The 24,918-nt window shown below is 38.0% G+C and overlaps 2 protein-coding genes across 2 annotated transcripts; both read right to left on the bottom strand.

Annotated features, from left to right (window-relative positions):
* Positions 1-1,232: 1,232 nt before the first annotated feature.
* LOC120748683 (matrix metalloproteinase-27-like) lies at positions 1,233-8,346 on the bottom strand. The gene is made up of 10 exons (XM_040055315.1): positions 8,245-8,346; positions 7,637-7,875; positions 7,015-7,163; positions 6,795-6,923; positions 4,822-4,983; positions 4,528-4,651; positions 3,525-3,655; positions 3,154-3,313; positions 1,541-1,644; positions 1,233-1,342 (listed from the first exon to the last, which is right to left on the bottom strand). Exons 1-10 carry the CDS (start codon positions 8,344-8,346, stop codon positions 1,233-1,235), a joined length of 1,410 nt encoding a protein of 469 aa, XP_039911249.1.
* Positions 8,347-13,372: 5,026 nt separating this feature from the next.
* LOC120748674 (interstitial collagenase-like) lies at positions 13,373-20,001 on the bottom strand. The gene is made up of 10 exons (XM_040055291.2): positions 19,868-20,001; positions 18,702-18,946; positions 18,264-18,412; positions 18,047-18,172; positions 17,124-17,285; positions 16,648-16,765; positions 15,924-16,057; positions 14,744-14,903; positions 13,746-13,846; positions 13,373-13,541 (listed from the first exon to the last, which is right to left on the bottom strand). Exons 1-10 carry the CDS (start codon positions 19,976-19,978, stop codon positions 13,441-13,443), a joined length of 1,407 nt encoding a protein of 468 aa, XP_039911225.1. The 5' UTR covers positions 19,979-20,001; the 3' UTR covers positions 13,373-13,440.
* Between the last annotated feature and the right edge of the window lie 4,917 nt (positions 20,002-24,918).

Consider the following 24,918-nt stretch of genomic DNA (forward strand, 5'->3'; position numbering starts at 1 on the left):
ACTTGTAGATTAGTGAAACATCACATTTGATCCTTTAGTTTGATTTCCTGGTGAGAACAAAGCCAGCGGGTTTCTCACAGCAATAGCAGCAACATGATGGTACTGCTGCTGTTTACAGCAAATCAGGTGGGCAAGGTTCATGCTGGGTTCACTGCGTTGCTATAAAAATACACAGCCAAAAGAAACATTTTACTAAAGCATGACAGAGGTGTGTAAAACAGACAAATATGTGAGAAGTGGGAAACAGCAGGACAAACCAGTACTGTGGTGAGGTTCTCAGATATCCCCAGCCATGCACTGAACGTGGCCAACAACTGGCAGGGTGTTCTGGGCCTGTTTCCAGAGCTAAATGTAAAATAAGTTCCTGGAGAGGATATGACTGTGACTCTATAGACTTTGTCTGATTCTGTGAGGAGCTTGCATGGCAGCATGCAATAAATGTCAGATGTATATAAAGCACATGGTTTGTGTCAGCAGAGCAAATGCTGTGCTCCATGACGTGGTAGTTGAATCTATTCTGGAACTGGGCAGGGCTGATTTGTGAAGGATGTAATTCATAGCTTCAGAAAAAGTGGACACTGGTGAAATGTTACTTGTTATGCTATAAAAACTGATCAGGATGATTATCAGGTGAGATAATTTATTTAGACATTGGAACTTAAGGGTGATTTTGGTGGCTAAGTACTGTTGCAATGTGAAAGGGACAAGGCTGCAACAGCCAAAGAAGAGAAGAACAAGACGCAGGAAAATGCATCTTCTGCAGAATGCAGAAAAGCAAGTGACTAATGAAAGCCTGTATCTTGCAGATGGAGAGCAAAGAAGCTTGCTCTTTGGAGAGAAAAGAGGCAGAGTACAAACATTGTATGCTGGAGGGATATTAGCATATTAGCCTGCAGCCTTTCACACCTCAGAAAAGTAGAACGCCTTCAGCAGATGAAGCAGAAAACAGGTGCCATCAACCTAAAACAATTTATTGCCACAATATTTAAAAAAATCCCCCAACCATCCGGAAAATAAAGAAATAAATTATTTTGTACAATTTCCACTTACGGGAAAAATGCAATTTTGTTCTAGTCTTTGAAAATAAAAGTTGAGCCAATATGTTAATTTATTAAAATACATGAAAAACATTTATGAAAAATACTCCTGTTGCCTATTCTGTAGAGCAGTGTACATACAATTTCTGAGATCTCTGGAATGGTATTTATTGTCTTTTGCTGAATTAAGAAAGTTTAATGATACTGACAGTTAAACCAACTATTACTCTTCATTTCTCTGATAACTTTTTTAGCAATAGGGTCAAATTCCCACTGTTTTGATCCATGGAAGAAGTAGAATAATTCTGGAAATGAAAAAGTAAAGCATTATGTTATGGATACAAGAAATAACTTCATTCTGACAAATCGCCTTTGTACACACAGAAGCGCATCTCTGCATTTCTGTCTTTTGCAGGATGCAGCAGTAATGACATTCATCATAATTTCAGAACTTAAGATCTTTAGAATTAAACTGATTTTACTTAAAAGTTCATTTCATTTACCTTTCTGTTGAAAAACGGCATCAACCCTCTGACTAATTCCTGGATATTCATTCACTGTCAGTCTAGGATATCCCTTCTCCATGGACTGGCTGTTTTCATCAAACCTAAATCATATGAAGGGAGACATGCAATTTTCCAGAGTTTAGACTGCACAGAGTTAAGCAGCATTTAAAAGGTGCCCATCATCTGCAATTTGGTTGGTGTCACTGGGATTGCAAGAGAAAGTTGCGTTATTTACTTGCACAAACGGCTGCAGGATGCTGGCCATTGTGTTTTCCATGAAGTTGTTACTTGTTTGCTGATAAAGACAGATACAGCTCCAAAGAAGTGGCAAAAATTGAAGGAATATCCACATTTTTTACTCCAGGGATAGGAGTCATACCTCCTCTCATGATAAGAGTGTGACAGACAGTGCATGGAAACTGGACAGGTTAATTCCTTTATAGCACATACTTATAGCATGAATTTTTATTCCTCCTCTCACACTTTGACAAGATATTGTGCATAATTCTCTGCTAGCTGAAAGATTTAGATGGAAGCAAGGAAGCTGGGTTATTTCTAATACAATCAAGTTCTTCTTAACTGAGCCAGGACAATTTTTATGAGATGGGGCTAAACTAAGGGACTTGAAAGGAGAACCTAAAATGTTCTTCCAGATTTAAGGAACCCTCTCAGAAAAAAAAACAAACAAGCAAACAAAGCCTTTGTTTTACTTCTCCTTGGATACAAGAAATATTTTTCCCAGACACATGAGGCTGAGAGAATGAGTTACTAGGTAAGAAATGCGTGCTGTGGTTTTCTTGCATGCTATTGTCTTGTGACCAAGGCAGTAAAATAACAACACAATGTATTGTAAATAGTCTACCCAAATTAATCAAAACCAAAAAACAGGAAACCACAGGAATCTCAAAATCCAGCTGACACTGTATCACTGAGGAACCCCACAATTAGTCACAATAAAAGCTGTGTGACCCACGCTTGCCTTAGTTGCCTGAGGAAGACCTTTACAACTATTGTCCTTGCACACAAAAGGAATCTTTCAGCTTCCCAAAGTTGATTTTTTTCCACCTGCCTGCTCTTTGGGTATCAGGACTCATTCATTCCAGTTTGGGAATGGGATTTAGAGGGAACATGTCAAAAAGCCAGCTCTAAGCAGTCAAAGACAGGAAAGGAACTCTCACTTTCCTTTTTCTGAAAGGGATAAAATAATCTAGGACGTTTCAGAAACCAGAGAAATCCTGCACAAGCCATCACAGTCAGCCTTCTGCTGAACTAGGCTAGCTTTGATCTTTAATTTTTAGAGACATTTTTGTATTTGTAGAAGTTCTCTAGATGCTGGATTTTTTCCAGCTTCCAGGCATAATGTATCAAAACATGTGCATATATTGAATACCTACTTCAGGATACCCTTAAGCTCTCAAAAGACAAATTGTACTCCTCTCCCCATGCAGGAGGCAAAGAAACACTTCTATGAAAAGCAGGATTACTAGAGTTACCTACTTACATTCAGTTACCTAAAAGGTCGGCTTTCTCTTTTAGCACACAGACACTTCAATTTTTGCCCAGATTTTATTGGAGCCATTCATAGGAAAACATTTGTCAATTCTTCTTACCTCCAATACTTGTCACCTATGAAAAAGTCTGTCTTCCCTGTATCTTTATTACAAACAGCTGCATCAACTTTCTTGACACCTTTAGGGAAGCCCAGTGTGTTGATATTCTTCGGATAGCCAAGCAACACCCGATATCCACTGATAACCCAGAATTTGTTGCCTGTTAAGAGAAATTAAAATATTTAGATTCACCATTAATTTTCAGACAGTAAATGATAAAATGCATTATTTTATTGTAGGTTGTAGAAAAACTAGATGAAATTTTCTGAGTTTTTATTTTATTTATTTGAAAAATTATTTTTATGTGCACATCCCTTCTTCCAACATAATTAAATCAAGGAAAAAAAAATAAAGAAAATCTCATACTTCACCTTTGAAAAGTAGGATTTGATCTTTTGTGTTCTCATATGCAGCTTCAATACCAGGAGTCAGATTTGGCCAGAAGACAGAAATTAATTCCCGTTCAGCTTCTGAATTATCAGGATATACTCGCCATAAGTGCCTAATTTAAATAGGAAACAGGTTTTGTAATACATACCAAACCACAGAAACTTCTATATGTGTAAAAGAATGTGAGCAACATTGTGATTTACAAGCCCTTTCTTGTCAGTGGAGATACCTGGCTTGACGTGTCAAAAAGGAAATAACTCTCTGTGCTGGAAAGTGTTGGGTGTTGTTTTTTGTTTTTTTTAAATTCACTCTTCACTCTGGCATTTCATTGATACTGATTGATAAATGGGATCAGTTATAAGGAGCTGAATATTTCAGATTGTTCCTGTATTGTATAGTAAGAAGGTTGTAGGAGCCCAGGTGGGACTTAATGTAACCTCTTCAGCAGATGAATTCCCCAGATGATTTTGGGCTTGCAGAGGTGATTGGAAGAGAGATGGGCTCAACTGTATTGTCAAACATACTTACTGTATAGTTATTTAGATTAGTAAAATTAATTAAACACTTAATTAAATGTTCAAGGCCAAGTTGGATGGGGCTCTGAGCAACCTGGTCCTGTGGGAAGTGTCCCTGCTTGGAACTAGATGATCTTCGAGGTACCTTCTGAACCAAAACTTTATGTGATTCTCAAGAAATATTTGCAGCATTAAGTCAAGTCACTACTCAGCGTAATCATCTATACCCTTGGGATAAGGTCTTATTGGGATTGAGGTGTTCTCCTGAAAAAAATGAAACATGTTTTTTCAGGGGATCCTGTGAAAATATTAATATAGCTAATACCTGCTAAAAAATTTATTTCCATGAATTGAAATCAATTTGTCTCATTGTAAATCCTGTAAACATGCGAACCACAAAAGTATTCAGTCTTTGCATAAATCAAGAAAAATTAAACTCCAGGCAGACAAATGTCATATCAGTATTTACCTGCCCTTTAGAAAAATTATTTCTCGTCGGAGCGTAGTTATAGCGTCGAAAGACATCTGGGAGCCACAGGTTTTAGGTGAGGTAGGGGTAGTTGGCCTTTCATCTGGGGCATTTGGTGGGGATCCTGAGGGAGATATTTTGGAAAGAATACACCAAACTGTAGAAATATTAAGGTTTCCATACCTTGCTTTTTAAAAATATGCCAATATGATTGAGTTTGTGGTGAAACTTTGCGAAATAGATTATTTCTCCCCTGCTTGCCTTTTTTTTTTAAAAGCTGTGGATTTTACTCACCATAAATGGACTGAATGCCATTTATATCATCTGGAGAGAGGGGAAATTCACTGGGGCTGATGTAGGCATAATTGGGGAACATGAGCGCCCTCTGATCTTTAGAATGGGAGAGACCCAGGGCATGGCCAAACTCATGAGCAGCAACAAGGAACAAGTTGAACCCTTAAGAAATGGATAGAGAGAAGAGATCAGTTAGAATTTACTCAGTAAATGGCTGATACGATCACAGCAGGGCTATTGCTCAGTGACAGTTTTCATACAATATATTGACATTCACTAGGGGATGCATCTATGTGAGCACAGTTTTTGTATAGGACAAGATTGTAGTCTTCCCCCACTGGAAAGAGAGACTTCTAACCCTCTTGCTTTCTGTTAGCTACTGAAAGTGTGTGATTGTCATGAGTAGATATCTGGGGGTGAGTGTGGGTGCAGCTCTTTGGAATGTCCTGGCAGGGTTTCCTGGCTGAGGTAGAACAGATTAGATAGTGAGTCAGATCAAACTAACAGCTCTCCGGGGCAAGGCAGGAGGACACACTCTGTGTGCTCACTGCAGGTATCACAGTGTAACTCTGTGTGTCACTCTCCCTCCTACAAACCTGAGAAAGAAAGGTGAGATCACGAATAGACAAGGAAAAATAAAATGGTAGCGGAACGCTTTACCTTTCTACCATTGGGACTTTAACGCATATAACCATATATGCTTTATGGTTATATATATAACCATTCTTTAGAGATCTGTCAAACAAAATAATTTTTAAAAATATTATGCGTCTGCATGCTTATTCCCAGTGAAATATGTTAACACAATAAATAAATAAAAATGGAATTTCCTTCAACATGCATCCCTCCAAGTAACATCCCTTTCTGAATTAGGGAAGAATGATCATCTGCCCTGCAGACCAAGATCCAGAAATGTCAACAGATTTAATGAAGATCACAAGTCTGTGGCAGAGGAGAGGACTGGTCATAGATTGCTCAAGAAAGGCTAGCTGAAGCCAAGACATTAATTTCTCAAAAATCCAAACAAAATAAAGCCTCATTTTTTCTGCACATATTTCCATTCAGTCCTTCCCTCTCACAAGTCTTCAAGCGCTATGAGTTCTGCAATGTCTGGCTCCTGGAGCTGTGCGGCTGAGGAACAGCAGAAAACTATGGTTGACCCATTCAATCCCAGTATGGGGAAAACTTTACATGTCCAGCCCTCATCCCTGTCTTTTTTTCCCACCACAATAAGCCCATACTCTCCTCCTTGTGCAGTGGTTTTACAGCACCTTTCTGTTTATTAGTGCCTTGCTCTTCCTGACCGCAATTCTCTTGTTGCAGATTTCCATCTCAAAAAGTGAATGAGAAAAGGATCCAAAGTACCAGAGGGCAATGTGCCTGTGCACTGACAGACCTGCCAGAGGCAGTAGGTGCTGTACGGCCAGCCTGGAGGCTGAGCAGAGCAGACATGTCCCAGATGGAGTCAGGTTGGCCACTCAGTGTTCCCCTCCCTGCTGCCTGTTGTTGAACCTACCCTGGAATTATTAGTGAAGACTCTTCATTATCACTGGTGGCTGTATTGATTTTTACATGGTGGAGATGTCCTCTGGGAGCTGCTGCAAAGCACAGGTCACAGTAGTGCCAGGCCTGGTGTGCACCAGGAGGGGAAAAGAGAAAGATTTTATCAAGGGTTGTGAAACTCTGGGCTACCACCAGCCCCCAGGTAAGAGTGGCTGTGTCTGTGGAATTCGTACCCGAAAAGGATTGTCCTGTTGGTATTTTTATCAGGGCTAAATAACGACTAGAACAGATCAAGCTGAATCTATGTCTATGTCACTGTAAGTATCCCAGCTGGAGGATGGGCTGTAATATCCTCAAACTGCTCTTATGGTTAATGCAGTGTTTCATCTCAGTCTCTTCCTTCACTTATATAAAATCAGAATGGAATTTATTCATCTACATAACACTTTAGAAACCTTTTTTGAACCTACCAGCTGAGCCTGTGGTCCAGTCTTCATCCTCATCAAAGTGCACATCACCGCCCAGACCACTGCCAGGTGGAAAGGCATGAGCAAGAACTCCAAGGGGGCCATCAAAATAGCGAGGGCACTGTCCATGAGCTAAATTACATTGATACAATACTAAGTGTAGGTCATGACTATTGAAAAATCTATTAATTAATTTTATCATTGTATGCAGTATTCATATTACCTTTGATCCCAAAAGCAATCATTATATCAGCTATTCCCTTATGAATTCGAGTGAAAATCAGCGGGGTGACAACACTCCACATTTTAAATGCCTTCTCAATTGCTTTATCCACATCCTCCTTGCTCATATCTGGTGTGTAGTTCACAATTCTACAATTATGAGAATTCAAGTATAATATTTAGTATTTGCGGAGGAAAAAAAAATCCCTAATATGGTTAACAAGATGAACAGAAAATATAAGAAACAGTGTAACCTTTTAAACAAATAGTTTCCAAAGTTCATCTTGGGCTGAGTGAGTTTGATATGAGAAAATGTCTCAGCAAATTTTAAAGACTATAAGGCTTGTACAGGGTGCAATTGATATTTCTGTTTGGCTTATAGAATATTTGTCAGGAGTGATACGACAGGCAAAATACTATGGTTGAACCAGTAAATATAAAATACCCAGCTTGATTTTCAGAAATTCCTCTCAGGAGCAAGCATAGCTACCAGCTGTGGAGAGAGAAACATTTTTGTATTTCCAACAGAAAACAATTTCAGTAGAAGTTATATTTAAATATAACAAATTTGGATACCCACATACTTTAAATTTAAACTCAAAAAGTAATTAGTGAAATACTACCTGTATGTCAGTTTGGTTTTTTTCCATCCAGGCAGGGTAAAGCCATAGAGACCCACATCAGGGACTCCACACCTGGGTTTCTTCATCATTTCCAATGTCTCATTATCCAGTTTCCCAGTCACTTTCAAACCAAAAAATTGTTGCATTTTCTGAAGTTTTTCAGTTGCAGATTCAGCATTTATTTTCCATCCAAGTTGATTTGGATCTGGCTCGACAGCGTAGAATTTATTCAAATAGTTCTAGTGAAAAAAAAAAAAAAAAAAAAAAAAAAGAACACGTTTCACATTTTCATCTGTTTCTTGAAGAAATAAATACCTTAGGACTGATGTTGTTTGTGTAGGTTGCTGGCAAAACCTTCTACCTGTGATTTTGGAGTACAATAGATGTTTTCCCGAGGATCATAGCTAAACAGAAACAGACAACATTGTCCTGACTCAAACATTTCCAGTTTGTACAGATTCATCCTACTTCAGTAAAGTTCAGGCAACAGAGTTCTATGCAATAGCATTGTCTCAGAAAGGCAGCAAGCTGCTGTGCAACTGGAACACACAGAATAGGTCTAAAAAATAGAGGGCTCAATAGATCCCAGATATGAATGATGAAGGTACCTGTTCAAGCTTTGCATCTTCTTCATTGTCTTTCTCTGGGTGGATGGGAAGAGCACTAGAAACAGCTGTGCATGTTAGGAGCCAAAGCAAAAGAGCCTTCATTTTCACTCTCATCCCTGTGCTGGTAGGAGGGCTGTCTGCTTTCTGCTCCATGTTCTGGCATCCCAGTTTGTATGGTTATGGGGTGCTTTGGAGAGTCAGCTGTAGACTGACTCAGAGCTCATCATGCTCTGATTCCCTCTGCACAAGCTGTAACACTGTGTAGAATGACACAATAAAACTTAATTGAACCCATCCGATTTCACAGTCATCTGAAATCAGATGGCATTTGAATATGTCTGAGCCAGTTGGCAACCCTTTCAAAACTGGCACTAAGTTTTAGTTATTCTACATTGACTTTGGCAAACCTGAGAAATTTCATGCCAGATTAAGTAGTGGCCAAATGCAAAACCTTGAAAGTCGTCCCAGCACACCTGTGTGAAATGGGACCACCAAATGTAGGAGTACTCTACATTCTCAGCCTAGAAAACAGGAACTGAATTTTATGGGAATGAATCCCATAAAAAACAAAACAAAACAAACTTTGGGAGCAAGTACTGTAAGCAGAACATCTTCTTTTCAAATTGATTCATAAAGTGAGACTGAAAGTTTTGGAAAATGGATGAAAATGCCAATTCCCTACCCACCTCTTCCTGGCAACTTTTTGAAAAAGTGTGTTTCTTTTAAATTACCTTGGTTGAATCCAAGATACACATAAATGAGATTGATTTTACCTTATAAATTGAGCCCAAAGAATGTGAATAATCTTATATCTCTGTCTGCATCTATCTATCTATCTATCTATCTATCTATCTATCTATCTATCTATCTATCTATCTTTTTATCTGCCATTTCATCACTAAAGGTTTTTTTTCAGTTTAACCACATTAGCCACGGGGGATATGATTATTTCCTGTCTTAAGTAATTCAGAATAAGGGAAGTTTCAACAGTCACACAGGCTGTGACAAATTACGGGATTTCACCGTATTCCAGCCAAGCACCTTCCTCTTCCACTGGCAGCAGAAGGAGATGAAGGTATTTGGCACCTCGGAGAAGCTCACACAGTGTGTACTCAACTTTTACAAAACTGTGACTTTTTCAAGAAATCCATGCTTCAATTTTCTGGCTTTGTTGCACTCCCTTCCAGCCAACTTTTCTTCAGCTGAAGGCATTAATGATGAATTTTGTCATCCAAATAGCCTCATTGTTAAACTTGTTGTTAAAGGCATTTCTCAGCTACTTAAAAAAACCCCAAAGAAACCAAAAAACCTCTTCTCTTGATTATTATCACTGCATTGTATGGGTCCCATTCAGTTCTGTATGTGTTTGACCATATTGATTAGATTTTTGTCGGTATATTGCACGTTTAGGCAGCTGCTTAACAGACACCTGTGCTGTGAACAACTAGGAATGTTGAGTCCCTGCTGGTATTGTGTTCAGAGCATGACCATGTTGCAGCACTATTTCTGGTTCCTGGGATACTCTATGTAACCAGTGGTACTGATGTGATGAGGATAGGCAGTGAACTTTCTGGGTTAAAATAGGGTCACATTGCTGCTGCCTTCTAAGAGGAGAAAAGAAGTCATGAGGTAGTTCAGCCTCCACCAACTCTAATAAATGTCAAAGATAAGCATCAGGAAACCATAACCAGAAGCTGCTTATACATCTTCTTCTTTTCCCAGACACCAAGGCTAGCTATAGACGTGTTTGTGAAACATCACTTGTGAACCTTTTCCGGTCTCTCTCCCTTGGGCAGTGGGAACTGGCTGCTGTGTTGTGTAGATGGCCATGTTGCAAAACCCTGGTAGTGTTTTCTGTGATGTAAATCTCCATCATTTGTCACTCAAATGTCTTCTGAGCAAACACTAATGTTAGCTGAAACTAAAAATGTAGTCTAAATTAGAGGTTTCAAATGCTTTAGATTGAATGAAGACATTGTAGAGGTCAGATGACCCTATTTTAAGATAGTTGGTTGAATCACTCTCCAAGGATATGTATTTCTGTTTTCCGTAGAAGAAAGCTTAATTAAGAAATGCTAAAGTTAGATGAAGCTGATCTTAACCTAGCTGCTCTTATTGTCTCTATTCTTCACTGCTACGTAGCAGACAACTGTGGGGATTTGGTAGCCAGCCACAGTGGGAAGCAAGAAAACCACTTCTTCCAGTTCATATCAAATCTGCCCATAGTTCTTGATTTTTCTATAAAATTGAATTCATATCAGCCAAAACATGTTTTCCAAAAATGTATTCTAGTGCCACGCGAAAACACGTTTGGTGCAAAAGCCCTGAACAGTGTTTGTCTTTTGTTACATATGCATGAATATAATAATCAGACTGTAGCACCATAGCGATTCCTTCTAGATTTGAAACCTTTGAGACAAAAAAATATATACATTTAAAAACATAAGGGAGATCTCTAAAAAGAAAGCCACACTGGTGGCTGTGATCCAGAACCTAGAGGGGACGTGTTGCTTCTAGACTGGTAGTTGGAAGCCAGCTGGAAACCTTTATGCCCCTTAATGGCACTGGAGAACTGTTGAGGCAGAAGCCTTGCATCACTACTCTTCAGGCTCAATCCTTACACAGAGCCAATAAAATAGAATTGTTGCTCAGTTCGAGTGAAACACATGGGGCAAAGTTAAATGGACCATGCACTGTCTTTGACTCTTGATGGACTTTTAGCAGGCTGCAGCCTGTGAGGTCAGGACTCAAGCATCCAACACAGGTCCCCAGAGACAGTGTAGTCTCTGTGGGCCTTTGGGAAGTCATGGGCTCCCAGGAGTCCTGTTTCATACCTGCGTGGGTTACTAGGAGAACTTACAGAACTGCAAATGCACTAAACATATTTAGGGAATTGAATTCCTGGCTGGGCAAATCTGTCTTGCTAATGATATGGACTACAATTACACAACATACCTGTAGCAGGACCCTGGGGAGGGGTACAGTACTTAAACATAGTACAGTAATTAGCAAATAGAGGCAAAATTTTAAAAAGGAAAAAGAAAGTGACAGGCAATTTTACACACAAAACACCCCAATTGCAAATTACTGAAAGTCTGCTTTGTGCCTGAAGGAAGACAAGAATAGCCAGCACCAGATATGCCCTCCTCTTCATGGTGTGGCTGGGATGGAGCAATCGCTGCGCTCCCGCAGGCAGAGGAAATGTTCTCTCACATAAGCACGGGGCAGATTTCTCACAAGGGGATCACTTCATTTTGAGCTCTCGTCTTCCTGCTCATGGGAAATTCACAAAGTGAATTTCAAAACCTTGTCTGGCAACTAAAAATTGGACAGCATGCGAAAAGGCACAGACTAAAAATATTGCGTTAGAAACTTCATCCTCTTTTTAACTTCTTCATCTTCCACAGTCTGTAAATTATCCTTTACCTCTCTTTCCTCTAAAACAGAACCACTTCCTTACCCCTCATCTCCCATTTAATATTTTCACTGCTCCATGAGTACTCAGCACTATTTGCTTCTAGAGAGGGACTAGCATTTTATTTCAAATCTGAGAAGCTCTTTTGACATCACCTTGAGATCCTGTGCTTTTATTTCATATGTGCAGGGAACATATGCCCCCAGTTTTCATTTTTTAATATAAATTGTTATAGTAAGAAATATTATCTTTGCTTGTAAATCTTGTTTTATATTTGTGGGCCATTTCTGCTAAAAAAAAGCAGAACACAACACAGTCAATTTAGATTTTTGTACTTCTAAAAGAAATTTTGGTTTAATTGTCATTTAGAAGCACTAGTTTACACAAGAAAATATGATTCAATAGCATTGCTACTGAGGTTTGATATTAAAGAACTTGTACCTATAACACCCTGTGAGAACAGGATTCACATAAATTAACTTCTTAATTAAAGCCTTTGATTTGCTGCAATTTATTTTTATTATTTTGCAATATCTTCATAGGTTTTATAAAGCATATGATCAAATGAATTTTCAATGATACAATTTCTTATCTTTGAATAGTATTGAGACTGATCTATACTGAATTTAATAAAAATAAGAACTACCAAGTCTGTTCTTCATTTATGAGGGATAAAATTTAATAGCCTTCTAATACAGACAGATAAGTAATGAAAGAAATGAAACAGATGCCTTTATGAGACTACATATTATTTTCTCAAAATACAGTCACTTTTATTACACTAACCTTAAACCTTCCTCTGAAGCCTGTTGAATTATACAGTAATAAAATATAATACATTTTGTTTTGTTCACATGGCTTCTAATGTTATCAGCTGAGCTACAAAGACTGAAGAGAAAGTGAATAACCCTTCAAACACCATTTTAATTGAGGGTTTTTGCAGAAAATGTTGTTAAGCTGGAAATCAAGCTTAATTTTCATGAATCTTTGTATCAGAAGTATTTTTTGCCAAGAATTCTCATCTTTTCATCATCAAATTTCTTGATTCTCTAACCCACTGGAATTAGGTGGGATTTAGTAACTACCGCAGTAGTTAGAGAGTAGAAAAAGCCTTGATTACAGAAATTTATTTGTTTATTATATGATGTGGCTACCTTTGAGAGAAAGTGACTTTCTTCTTATCTCAGGGGTCCTTTCTAATCTACATTTCTGGACTTGAAACCAGTTCCTAAACCCAAAACCCATGAGAATATTCCTTCTCCTCTGCCCCCCCTGCCCTCTTCCCACAGCTGTAAAGACATACACCCTGGAGCAGAGTCTAAGAGCAGAAGAAGGGGAAAGAGGAACAGGAAGTAGAAGTAGATCTGTACACTGATGATAACGAGCCCCATCTAATTAACCATCAGATTTTCACCAGAGTTTGTGAGGAGTGGGGCATTCACAGACAAGTGTGTCATCCTTTCTCTGTCTTTGTGAAAAAACCTGACATTTCCTTCCAGAATACAATTTTTAGTGCTTGAAATCTAGACCTGGCTCTTGACCATCAGGGCAAAAAAAGACATCAAGGACAAAATTATATGAGAAACATAATTTATTAGGAAACCTGACCATAACAGGAGAAGTTGTGATAAATTATATACATATATTTGGCTTAAAATAATTATTAAGGCTATACTTCCATAGAATTTGAACAGAAATCCGTTCTGACCTGAGAATCATGAAAATGCTGAAAAAACACAGCAGATAAAAACATGCATTGTACACATGGAAAAACATTGCAATTAACAATTAAACCAGCTGGTGCTCTTCATTTGTCGAACAATCCGTTTGGCATGAGGATCGAACTGGAATTGAGTTGTTCCATGGAAGAAATACACATAGCCTAGAAGCAAAATTTAATCCAATTATATTTCATAGGTGACTTTTTTCATTGTTTTGGAAAAAAAAAATCCCCATTGTAAACAGTCCATGTATATCTGATATTTTTAATTTCCTTCTCATTAAGGTTAATAACAGCTTTTTAAAAAAAAAAAAATATTCTATCTGTAGAAGCCCAAATATTCACATAAACACAGGTTTCACTCACCATCTTTCTGGAAAGCAGCATCAACTCTGCCAATGTTTCCAAAGTTGGAGACTATTTTTCTGGGATACCCATGATCCATAGATTTTTTCTTTTCATCATATCTTAAAAGAAGAAATGTCATTACAATTTATGAGGAAGTGGACAATATTTTGAAAGTGAAAAACAATTTCTTACATGCAACTCTACTCTCACTAAGAAGCCTCATAGCGATTAACTTAAGTAGCTTTTTGATTCTTCTTATTAAGTTTCTCTCAGAGATTTCTCTGAGACTTGAAAATCCTACCTATGGTAAAATTTGTCACAATGTTACCAGGAACCCTGGAAACACAGCTCAGAAATTTATTTATGCATTTCTGGACTAGCAGAGCCTTGGCTATTACTTGTACATAAAATGAATTTCTATTTCAAGGCACTGAATATCCAGTTCAACATAAAAACAAAACGTAAAACTTCAGAGGAGACTTCAGTAGTGCAGTCCTGAACCATAACTGATTTAGCGTCAATGATGGACTTCTTAAACAAAATTGCTCTCCGAAATTTGTCACAAACTTCCATTAGAAATACAAACAATCTTAAAATTGGAGAATATTAATAATTACTTAATAGAGGAATTAAATTATAAACACTTTGCTTTGACAACACATTTTGTTTGAAAAGTGAATTAAAAGTGGACACTATCACAACATGGCACAAAAATGTAGCACTGTTGTGGAGCAGAAGTGAGTAATCTACTTGAAATTGTATTTTATTGAGTAGCTTTTCATTCTGGTGGAAGTACTTATAATCCTGCTACGGGAATCTAATATTTGAAAATAAAAATCCTGATGAAAAGGTGACATTTTCTAGCAAATACCTAATTTTTTTAAACTCCAGAGAAATTCATTTCGCTTTCTGGAATATGCCTGGTTTAAACATCAATCCACTCAAACTATGTAGTAACACATCAGTCCCCAGGGAAAAGAAAACCTGTCTTCTGATAAATGAACATTAAATCTTACCTCCAGTATCTGTCTGCTACAAAGAAGTATGTTTTTCCTGTGGTTTCATCATTGTAAGCTGCATTAACTCTTTTAACGGTCTTCGGGAACCCAAAACGATAGATTGGTTTGGGGTAGCCAGGTAGAACGTCATATCCCCTGATGACCCAGTATTTATCCTCTGAAAAATACGAGCAGGATTCATTTATTTTTGCTATTTATAAAAAGCAAATGAAACCTGTGTCTTAGATGTCTGGAAGACAGTGTGTCTACATGTCTACATTATTCCTTTCAGTTTACTACTTTAGAAAATGTTTCTAATTCTTTCATGGGAACTAAATCATGAAGACAGAGGAAATGGTTTTTCTTTTTATGAATGAAAGATTAGAATCATGAAGTGTGTTGGATGGAACATTGCCCAGAATTTTTAAAAATGAATATAAGGTATTTTTCTGGATAACAGCTTGGGGAGGGCTGGAGGTTGATGAGTTAAACCGTTGACCTTGGATTGGGATATTGAATTTGTTAAATTCCTGTAGGACGCTATTTGATTATACAGCCATGTAGTATTTACAAAACTAGGCAATGCGTATCAAATTAAAGTATAAAGGAAAGCACATGTCTAATCAAAATGCTTTGGTAATTTTAGATGCAATTAACATTTATAGATATAGTAATAGGTCATGTACTATAGCATGTGGATAATGAATTTATTTGAGATATTTAAAGGGTATTTGAGACCTTGAAAAAGAAGGACTGATTGTTAGTTCAGTGAGCAATTTTCCTCTCACAGTACAATTTTCCACCAACACATATTTGTATTTGTTTTCAAAATATAACAAATACTAATAAGCATATCAGTAACTGTAGCATAAAAATGCCTGTATTTGTCAATTGAATTCAGTAAAAATCCTTCTGCGCAAAGTGAAGTGCTGTCACCTGAAGAGAACTAGACCCGAAGAAAGTTATCTATTTTATAACTTGTTTTTTCAGGGCATTATTTATGACAGAGGGGAAATTTTTTTAGATTATTACCTCTGGAGATCCATTATAGAAATATGACCCTCTGGTAATTATTTTCAGAATTGTAATATTGTTTTTCCTACTTCCTTAAAAAACACTCTAACTTCTTTAACTGCAGAGTTCGAAAGAAGCAGGAAGTAACAGGACAGAAGAAGTGGAGATCTTCTGATTCAATTACCTTTAAAAATTATAATTTCATCCGTCTCAATGTTTTCATAAGCAGCTTGAATTCCTGATGGTAACCTTGGCCAGAACAGTGAGATAAAATTGAGCTCTGTCTCTGTCCTTGCAGGATGCTTGCGCAGCATGTATCTGTTTTAAACAAAATGTAAGTTATAAAATAATTCCACTTCTGTAAAAAAATTCAAAATAACTGTTATAGCTCCTGGAGTACAACAGAGTGAATACCCCTGTCCACTGAGTGTAAATGAAATCTAGAGCATAGACATGCATAATTTTTTCCCCTCGATTATGTTCTAAAAATTAAGCAAATTGAATATAAGACCTTCTACTCCTCTGTAGGGCAATAAGGCTCAGACATGCTTCTCCCTGGCACTGCCTTCACTTCTGTCCCTGCTCCTGTACTGAGGATGAGTGTGGGGACCCATGGACACATTGCTAACAGATACATGAGCGCTCTTGCTTTGCTGTTTATTTGAATCAGTTTCAGAGATAAGTGTGCCATGGTGCTGAGCGCAGTGATAGAATAGTTGGACAACAGCCTACAAGCTCCTGTCACCTTCCCTGCTCTTGTCAAATCGGGCTCTTTGGATTAATGATCTGAGAATGATCTTCTAGTGCTTCTCTTTGTATTACATTCCAAAGGGGCAGTTTTCCCTCACGGATTTTTTTTAAGATACTGAATATTTTAAAGAAATAATATATATGCTTGTTGTTGTTACCTGCCCTTGAAGAAGAATATTTCTCCACGTAGGGTAGTAATAGAATCAAATGTCAAATTTGGGTCACAAGCTTCTGGAGTTATGGGTCCTGTTGGTTGCACAGCAGCATTAGACCGTCCTGTAGGATGAATATTTATCATTTAGTGTGGAGAAATATAAGGAGAGGGTTCAGAAGGTCCCTGAGGACTCAGAAAACATATTTTGTATAAAATAAGAAAGGATATAATTTTAAAGTAAGAGTCTGTCATTATGCAGATATCTAATGTTGATAAAACAAGTTGTCTTCATCTTTTCCAAAATGAGGTCTTTGCAGGACTGAATTCCAGCTAAAGTTAGCTTCCAGGAATTTTCTCTCTTTTGTTATCTAATTTTCATAAACTGTTAAACTTCTCATTTTTGTGGAATATTAAATACCTTAATTTTACCACTTACCAGCCTCCCAAATATATATGTAAAATAAATATATACTTTCTTACCGTAAATGGCCTGAATTCCATCAATGTCATCCTGAGGAAGAAGGAATTCATTGGGGTCGGTGTAGGAGTAAGTTGGATACATCAGTGCTCCAGGATCATTTGAATGAGATAGTCCCAGTGAATGGCCAAGCTCGTGGGCAAGAACAATGAACAAATTGTAGCCTGTAGGATGAAAACCATATGGAACAAGGTAAAATCTGTTTCAATACTCGGCACAATTGATTAAATGGGAAACTAATATACACTAGAGGTACAAGAGAGACAATAAAGTGAGTGAATAATTCTGTCATCATAACAACACAAAGACATTGTTACAGAAGAGCTGCATGAGTATGTAAAGAGTGTCTGGCCTTAATTGTCATTTCTCTAGTGTCCTCCTGTCTTAAACATGGGTTGTTTCCCCTGCTATCACGTAAACTGCTCACATCAAGGATCTTGTCTGTAGTGAGGGATTGTTGGCAGTCATACAACAAAAAAAAGAACTTCAAAACAATGAAATTACAGTTTCAGTGATACTTGGAACACCCTAGTTAGCACTAAATTTTGAAGTGCTAGGTTAAGAAAAAGAAATTATTTGCCTTCAGAAGTCTACCAACAGGTTTCCCTGTATCCAAGCTTTAGCTTTCCTCTGAACAAAACAGTATTTTAAAGTGTTGACCTTAAAATCATTATAAAACCTTATGACCTAAATATTTATATGACATTATGAATGCCATTATGATCTGAATATCTATCTTCTGCAAGTTCATGCCTAAAAGTGGCAGTAAAAAACAACAACAAAGAAAGGTCAAGGAATTATAAATTAAAACCTCTGTCCCTTTTGCTCACTTTTCTGCCTGCAGTCAGGCTCATGAAATAGTAAGCATCAAATGAGTTAAGACTGTATGAGGTTAAAGCTATATAGATTCAGCTACAAAACTTACCTCTTCCATCTTTTGTCCAGGCTTCCTCCTCATCCATATGCACATCTCCACCAATGCCTTCACCAGGCTGGAATGCATGAGCCAGCTGTCCATTGGGACCATCAAAAGGAGAATTGTCCCGGTGGTCTAAAATGGAAGAGGTAAAAAATCAGTTAAAATCCTAAATTACTTCTATAATTTTAGACGGATATTTAATATCCCATGTAATCACTGTTACCTCTATAAGCAAAAGAGATCATTATATCTGCTTCTTTGTCGTCAACCTTTTGGAATGTCAGTGGTGTCACGTTGCTCCAGACACTGAGAGCTTTTCTGATTGCTTCTTCTACATCAGCTCGTCGCATCTTTGGGGTGTAATTCAAAATCCTTCAAAGAAAACCCAGCACAAAATACAGAAAACAGTTGAAATTTCAGTGTTTTAGCTTAAATATAATTACTTGTAGAAAAAATCAAAAATCTTAGACCTGTCTTTCATGAATTAAAATTAATAAAGGCTTTGTTTTAGATATTGCCTTCTAAAATATCTCTCTTCTCCCAAAAACCACAAAATCACTCCATATGTCCATATATGACATAATATGATTCCTTCAGATCCCCTACCCCAAAGCTGGTGTGCTAGATGAATATGTTTTTGAACCAGATTAGAAAATATTACCTGTATGTCAGATTATTTCTTTTCCATTTGGGATTCCCTGGTGTGAACACATATTGCTCTACATCAGGTACACCACATCTGGGTTTTTTCATCACCTCCAATGTTTCAAGATCAGGTTTTCCAGTCACTTCTAGTCCAAAGAATGACTGCATTTCCTTGAGCTTTGCAGTAAGGGGGTTTTCACCATTGCTTCTTAAATGGGGATGGTGATCCTTTTGAAGGTCGTAGAAATTCTGTAGATAGCTCTGAATCAGAGTCAAAAAAAAAAAAAAAAAAAAAAAAAAAAAGAATTGTGACTTATCAGTACTGTTTTGGTCACACTTAAAATTTTCTAAATAATCTTAAACTAATCCCATATTGACATGTCGTGTGTTTACCAGGACCAACAACAACCTCTTTTCTTCATTACAGTTTTCCTATAATTTTCTGAATTTGTTGTTTCACTGATGAAATATATCAAGAAATGTCTTGAAAAAATCTTCATTATTTACTGTGCTCAATTACTCTAACAACAAAGCTTATGTGGAAGCTTATAACTGGTCTCATACAAGGAAATTGAGGCTGGCAGTGAGAATCCACACAGCCCAGATTCCCACCAAATCGGGTGACTACTGCTAGAGAGTCAGACTTGGCAAATCATGCCTTTTATTTTTAGCTACACAATATGATACTAAAAACTCAGGCCTTCCCACTGAATTTCAAGAACTTTGTCTACAACAAATTATGTTGTGTCTATGTGAGTTCCCTTTTTCCAAAATATTCTACAAGAGATCTCTTCAGCCAAAACACGGAAAAAACATGCCTGCTTCAATAAAGTTTCCTTCCTTATATTATAAGACCAGTCATATCACAAGTTTCAAAGTATATTCTGAAATGTAAATTGCTGCTGAGTTTGATTGTTTCTGCCAGAACACATGCATCAGTAGTTTTGTTATTACTTTACTGACAACACCAAAAGTGAAGTACATAATATTCAGATGACTTTTGGATAAATAAGTTCCACATAATTTTCACACATTGTCTAGTCTGATAGGAAAAAATTTCTCTTAAAACCTCTGCAAAATTACACATCTTTAGTTTCCACCCCTATTCTGTGAATTGAAATTATAGTTATCTCTCAGAATACCTTATGTTTCCCTTAGATACGCACTGAAAAAAATACTTACCTCTACAATCTGTAGGGTTTTTCTTTCATCTTCTCCTTCTGGAGCCACAGGAAATGTGGAGGAGACAGCCACATATAGCAACAGGAGAATAGCAAAGGTCTTCATTCTCATCTGAGGTTGTCTGCCTCAGTTTCACTCAAGCTACTGAGCACACTTCTCAGCTGTGTTTATATAGCTGATAGTAAATCAGTGGCAGCCTGACTCATGCTGTATAATATCCTCTGATTAGTAAAAATGATGCATAGCAGTTTCATCATCAGGTAGTGACACAAGGTGTTTAACTAATATTACTATCTTTATTTTGCCCAAGTCCTCTGGTTTGGGCAATTTTATAGGTAAAATGTGGAGCTACCTTTTTTTTTTTTTTTATCATGAATTTAGACTATTTATGGCACAAAGTTTCAACAAAATGGAAAAGTAATGAGAAATAGCATTTAAGAGCAACATAATATATTGTATGACAAATTATATTACATATGTTACATGTGATTTAATCTTAAGCAGACTATATCATATTATGTAGCAATATGTAACAGCAAGATACAAATGACAGTACAAAGAGCCAATCTTATTTGGGAATAACCAGCAGCATAACTCCAGGAGGACTATCATCTATCTAACTGTTCTATCTAGTACAATTTTATGATGTTAGCAGGAGTACTAAAATGATTCAATGTTTTTTTACCAACATTAACAGTTTTGGTCATGCTACTGGAATGCATAATCTGGGTTCTCACTTGTATGAAAAGTAACATTTTAACTCTTGCCAGCGTGGATAAGGTCTCTGCTGCAATAGTGTGTTTCAATTCAGGCAGAGTGAGATGATGAGAGGAAAAGACCATGAAAGACAACAGGAATTTTCATCAGTGTGGAAAAAGAAGATTAAAATAACCATTTTTTTAATCCTGTGTTCATTGTTTCATAGAAGGGTGAGAAGACCCATGATAAAAGCTGGTAAATATAAGAAAGTATTTAAAAAAATTTATCAGCCTCCAGTCTCCAAGACCCTAGCGTGGTCTTAAACAACAGCAATTGAGCTTAGATGTGAGGTTTGGGATTCAACTGCCTGAATATTAGTGTTATTTGAAATTCACTAGGGAATCACACCTGATCTCCAGTTGCCCTGGAAGAATGCAGGTCTCCACAGCTCCTGTGCCATGGCAGCCTGCCCTGGGTGGGTGTCTGAAGTACGGGCAAATGAGCAATGAGGTGGAATCTGCTTTAAGTGTTTTGTTGTGTAGATATCTAAGTTATTTAGGTCTGCAAATTCCCATTTTGGACAATGAATTCTAGAGAGTGATTCAACTGACCACATGACATGGACTTCTAAATGAGAAGATTTGCCCTCCATACTACACTGACTGTATTGGCCAGGTCCCTAACAGTGATAAGAGAAGTTTAAATATCCTGGACTGTAGACTCCTAGACTGAAGAAAACATTTCTAACTGCAAGCATCAGAGTAGTTGGCCTTCAGGGGATGTGTGTTTGCTAACTCTGCAAACTGTCAGGTACAGGCTGGACATCTTTCAGGACAGTTTTGATGTTTCTGTCCTCAGTGGAGGTAAAGACCTTCCTTGTAAACCTTAAAAGAGAAACAGTAAATGTTAGTGTGAGAGGGAGAAATACAAATAAACATCACTATTTTAATTATGCCAGGAAATTCTTCACTTACTTTCCCAAATATCATGAAAAATAATCTATTTAATATGAGATGCTGCACTCACTGTATTGTATCACCCCCTCATAAAATCTAGGTTCAGCAGAGCTTACACCACTCCTGGGAAAAGTAAATTACCTTATACCTTCCAATGTGAGTTGCATAGCTTGCCTGGAGTGATTGGTTGAAGCTAATACAGGACAGTTCAAAAGCAGAAGCTGGGATTTGAAATGACTAGGAAAAGAATTCCTCAAAATGTTCAACTGTTGTACATTAAAGAAATTCAACTTCATGGTTCATAGTCCAAGGAGCCTTAATTACTGGTTATTCTTACTCCATCTTGATTCAGACATGTACAAAAAGAATTTTGTGTGTTGGATTCTTCTCCAAAGACTTGGCTACAACTCAAAGGATTTTGGGGTTCATGAAATGCTGCTTAACTTCTCTAACTCTGTTTCTAAACTAGTCTTATGACCCTGTAATTTTTTATCCTTCCTGTGTTTCTTTAAGATTGTTATTACAGTTCCTGATTCAATATCTTCTTATTTTTTTCCATAAGAAGTAGTTAACTTCTTTTTTTTTTTTTTTTTGTATTTTCCCCCCTTTTATTTTCTGAAAGCATCACAGACACATTTAAGCACATACATGCAAAGAGAAGCACATTAATCAGATGCATCTGATGGCTGAGACAGAAACATAAGGAAATCCTGTGCTTTGGCTTTCACAGAGAGTTTCTTCTGCCTTGCAGATTTCTATGCAAGGTCTATGGCCATATTTTAATGTGATCAAGAGGATACTGAGTTGGGCAGAGGGTCAGAGAGGACTCCTGGCTCTTTTCTATGACACTTTAAATAAATCACTTTCTAAGGCAGCCAGGGAAGGACTAGAAAAACCTGGACTCAAGCAGTAGCTGTGGGAACTCTTTGTGCATTTGAGGAGTGAAAAATTTTAGGCAGCATCAGGAAGAGGAAACAGAAGCAGTGGCATCCCCCGGTCATGGGAATTTCCATGGTGTTGGGCTACAAAGTCATGTCCCATTTCACCATCTGCATTGATTTCCTACCGCGTGTCCTTCTGCACAGCTCCCTTGAACCCACACTCAGGGGAAGGACTGGTTTCAATCCTCTGCCCTCCCATGGTGTGGCAGCTAGCACAACACCTTCTCCTCCTTCTCAAGCGCTTGCCTTCAGACAAATGCTCAAATCCCAACAGAAGGAGATGAATATGCCGAAATGAAACTGAGACCTCCTCAGAGGAGGATATCTCATGAGAGTTGTTACTGAGTGCCAACTGGTGCCTGCACAGTTCCTTATTTTTCTTGCGGGACCCTTGTGTTGCACCTGCATTTGACTGGTATTCTCCTGGCCTCTCACTAACCCCGAGTTATTTTCCTGTGTGAGTGGCTCTATCCTGTCTGGGGGATCTCAGTGAGAGCCTCTGAGATGGGTCAGGCCTGGAGGCCCCTGTGTCATTGGTGATGTGACTGGAAAGACTCCCGTGTGCACAAAAGTCCATTGGGTACATATGTACCTGTTGGGATACAAGCACAGCCTCACTGCTGGACCTGGGGTCAGGGAGCTGCAGCAGCCTTAAGTCTATCAGGGTACCAGATCTGGACATCTCCAAACACACTATCCCTGTCTGGAGTCTGTATGAAATCATATAAATTTAAAATCATAGAATGGCTTGGGTTGGAAGATACCTTAATGGTCATCTTGTTTTAATCCCTTTATCAAAGGAAGAGACACCTTCCACTCGACCATGTTACTCAGCCCCATCCAACCTGGTCTTGAGCACTTCCGGGGATGGGACATTCACAACTTCTGTGACAACTGTTCCAGCACCTCACTACACTCCAAGTAAAGGACCTCTTCCCAAGACTTAATCTAAATCTCTTGTATTTTAATTTGAAACCATTATCATTACTTGCCCCTCTAAAAAGCCCTTAAACCTCTTTCTTGTAAGTCCCTCTTAAGTACTGAAAGCCCACAATGATGTGTTCCTGAAGTCTTCCCAGCTCTCAGCCTGTCTTCACTGCAGAGCTGTTCCAGAGCTGCTTACATGGAAAATCTCCATGTAAGTAAAGGAGAGAGAGAAACTATACACTTGTCTGTTCCTAACAGCTCTTCAGAGACAGCTCTTGTCTGGATCAAATGCATCAGTGCCTCACTCACCCTGAATCACCCTGCTATGTCTGGTACCCATCTGCTAAGCTACTGCTAAGGAAGAGAAGGTGGCACACACGTTAAGCCAGTGCTTTAAAGGGTTTTTCCAGTGTCCACCCAAGCAATACAAATTTGTGTCTCCCTGTATTAGCAATAATCCTGCTTTATTTTTAGATCCTTCCTCAGCAAAACTGCATCATTGTTCCTTGTGTTGAGACAAGAGACCTCAAATCGTCCCTTTCCTAGGTACTCTACTGACTGCTCCTCACTCTCTAGGTCTGCACAGGAGTGTAAGCACTGCCAGAGGTCTACCCAGCATTGTTTCCCTTTTCAAGCATTAACTGAAAAAGACATTTAGGCAGAGGTGTTAAGAGGAGACATATTTCCCCAGAAGAATTTCCCAGCCTTGAACTATTTTCTGTCTCAGAGTTTTTGATTTACTTTGTACCTCACTCACCTAAGGCTTGGATTTGACTCTTGAAGCTATTTCCCCTTTCTCCTGGCTATCTCTGGTAACATGTTCTGATGACTTCCACCCACACCCCTGACTGAATAATAAAAAACCAAATTAACAGTGTGAATCATTGTGAGGTTTCCCTAAATCAAGCCTCTCACTACAAAATTACCGTAGAAAAGGGCACATTGCTTGGTAGTTACAAAATGTTAATGTTACAAAAATGAGAACTGGTACCTCATAATTCTAAGAATTGTTTACTGTTACAATTTGTCACAATGATGTTTGCAACTGCTTTCTCAATAGCAGGTAGCACTACAAAATGATCATCATTCCCACAGACAGTACTTTTCTTTCCATTCTGTGCTCTTGTGCATATCCTAATCTTCTAACATCTTTCTGACCTAGAATGCTGTCCTGAAACAAGCTATTTTCCTTGAAGGATGCCACTTTTCATGTGACGTCTAATGTGTCAAAGATGTAAGTCATGTCACTGTGCAGCAGTATTCTACTGACTGCCATATGTTTGCTTGAAGTTAGAGGGTTCATAAGGAGTTTTCCCTCAATGAACCAAGCACATTTTAATATTGAGATGAAACAGTCAAGGGCAAGCCTCCAAATCAGCTGTCTTGAAGTTTGCACAAGCTCATGGCCTCACGTCACCAGTGTTAAACATTTCCTTTATAGAACTGCTGTTGATACTGCTCCAGGGGAATGATCAGTCACTTGGTATACAAACCAGGGTGCAGCGCTGGGCAGTGTTAGGAGCACAAT

This window comes from Hirundo rustica, chromosome 2 (genome assembly GCF_015227805.2).
Source record: "Hirundo rustica isolate bHirRus1 chromosome 2, bHirRus1.pri.v3, whole genome shotgun sequence".
Lineage (NCBI taxonomy): Eukaryota > Metazoa > Chordata > Aves > Passeriformes > Hirundinidae > Hirundo > Hirundo rustica.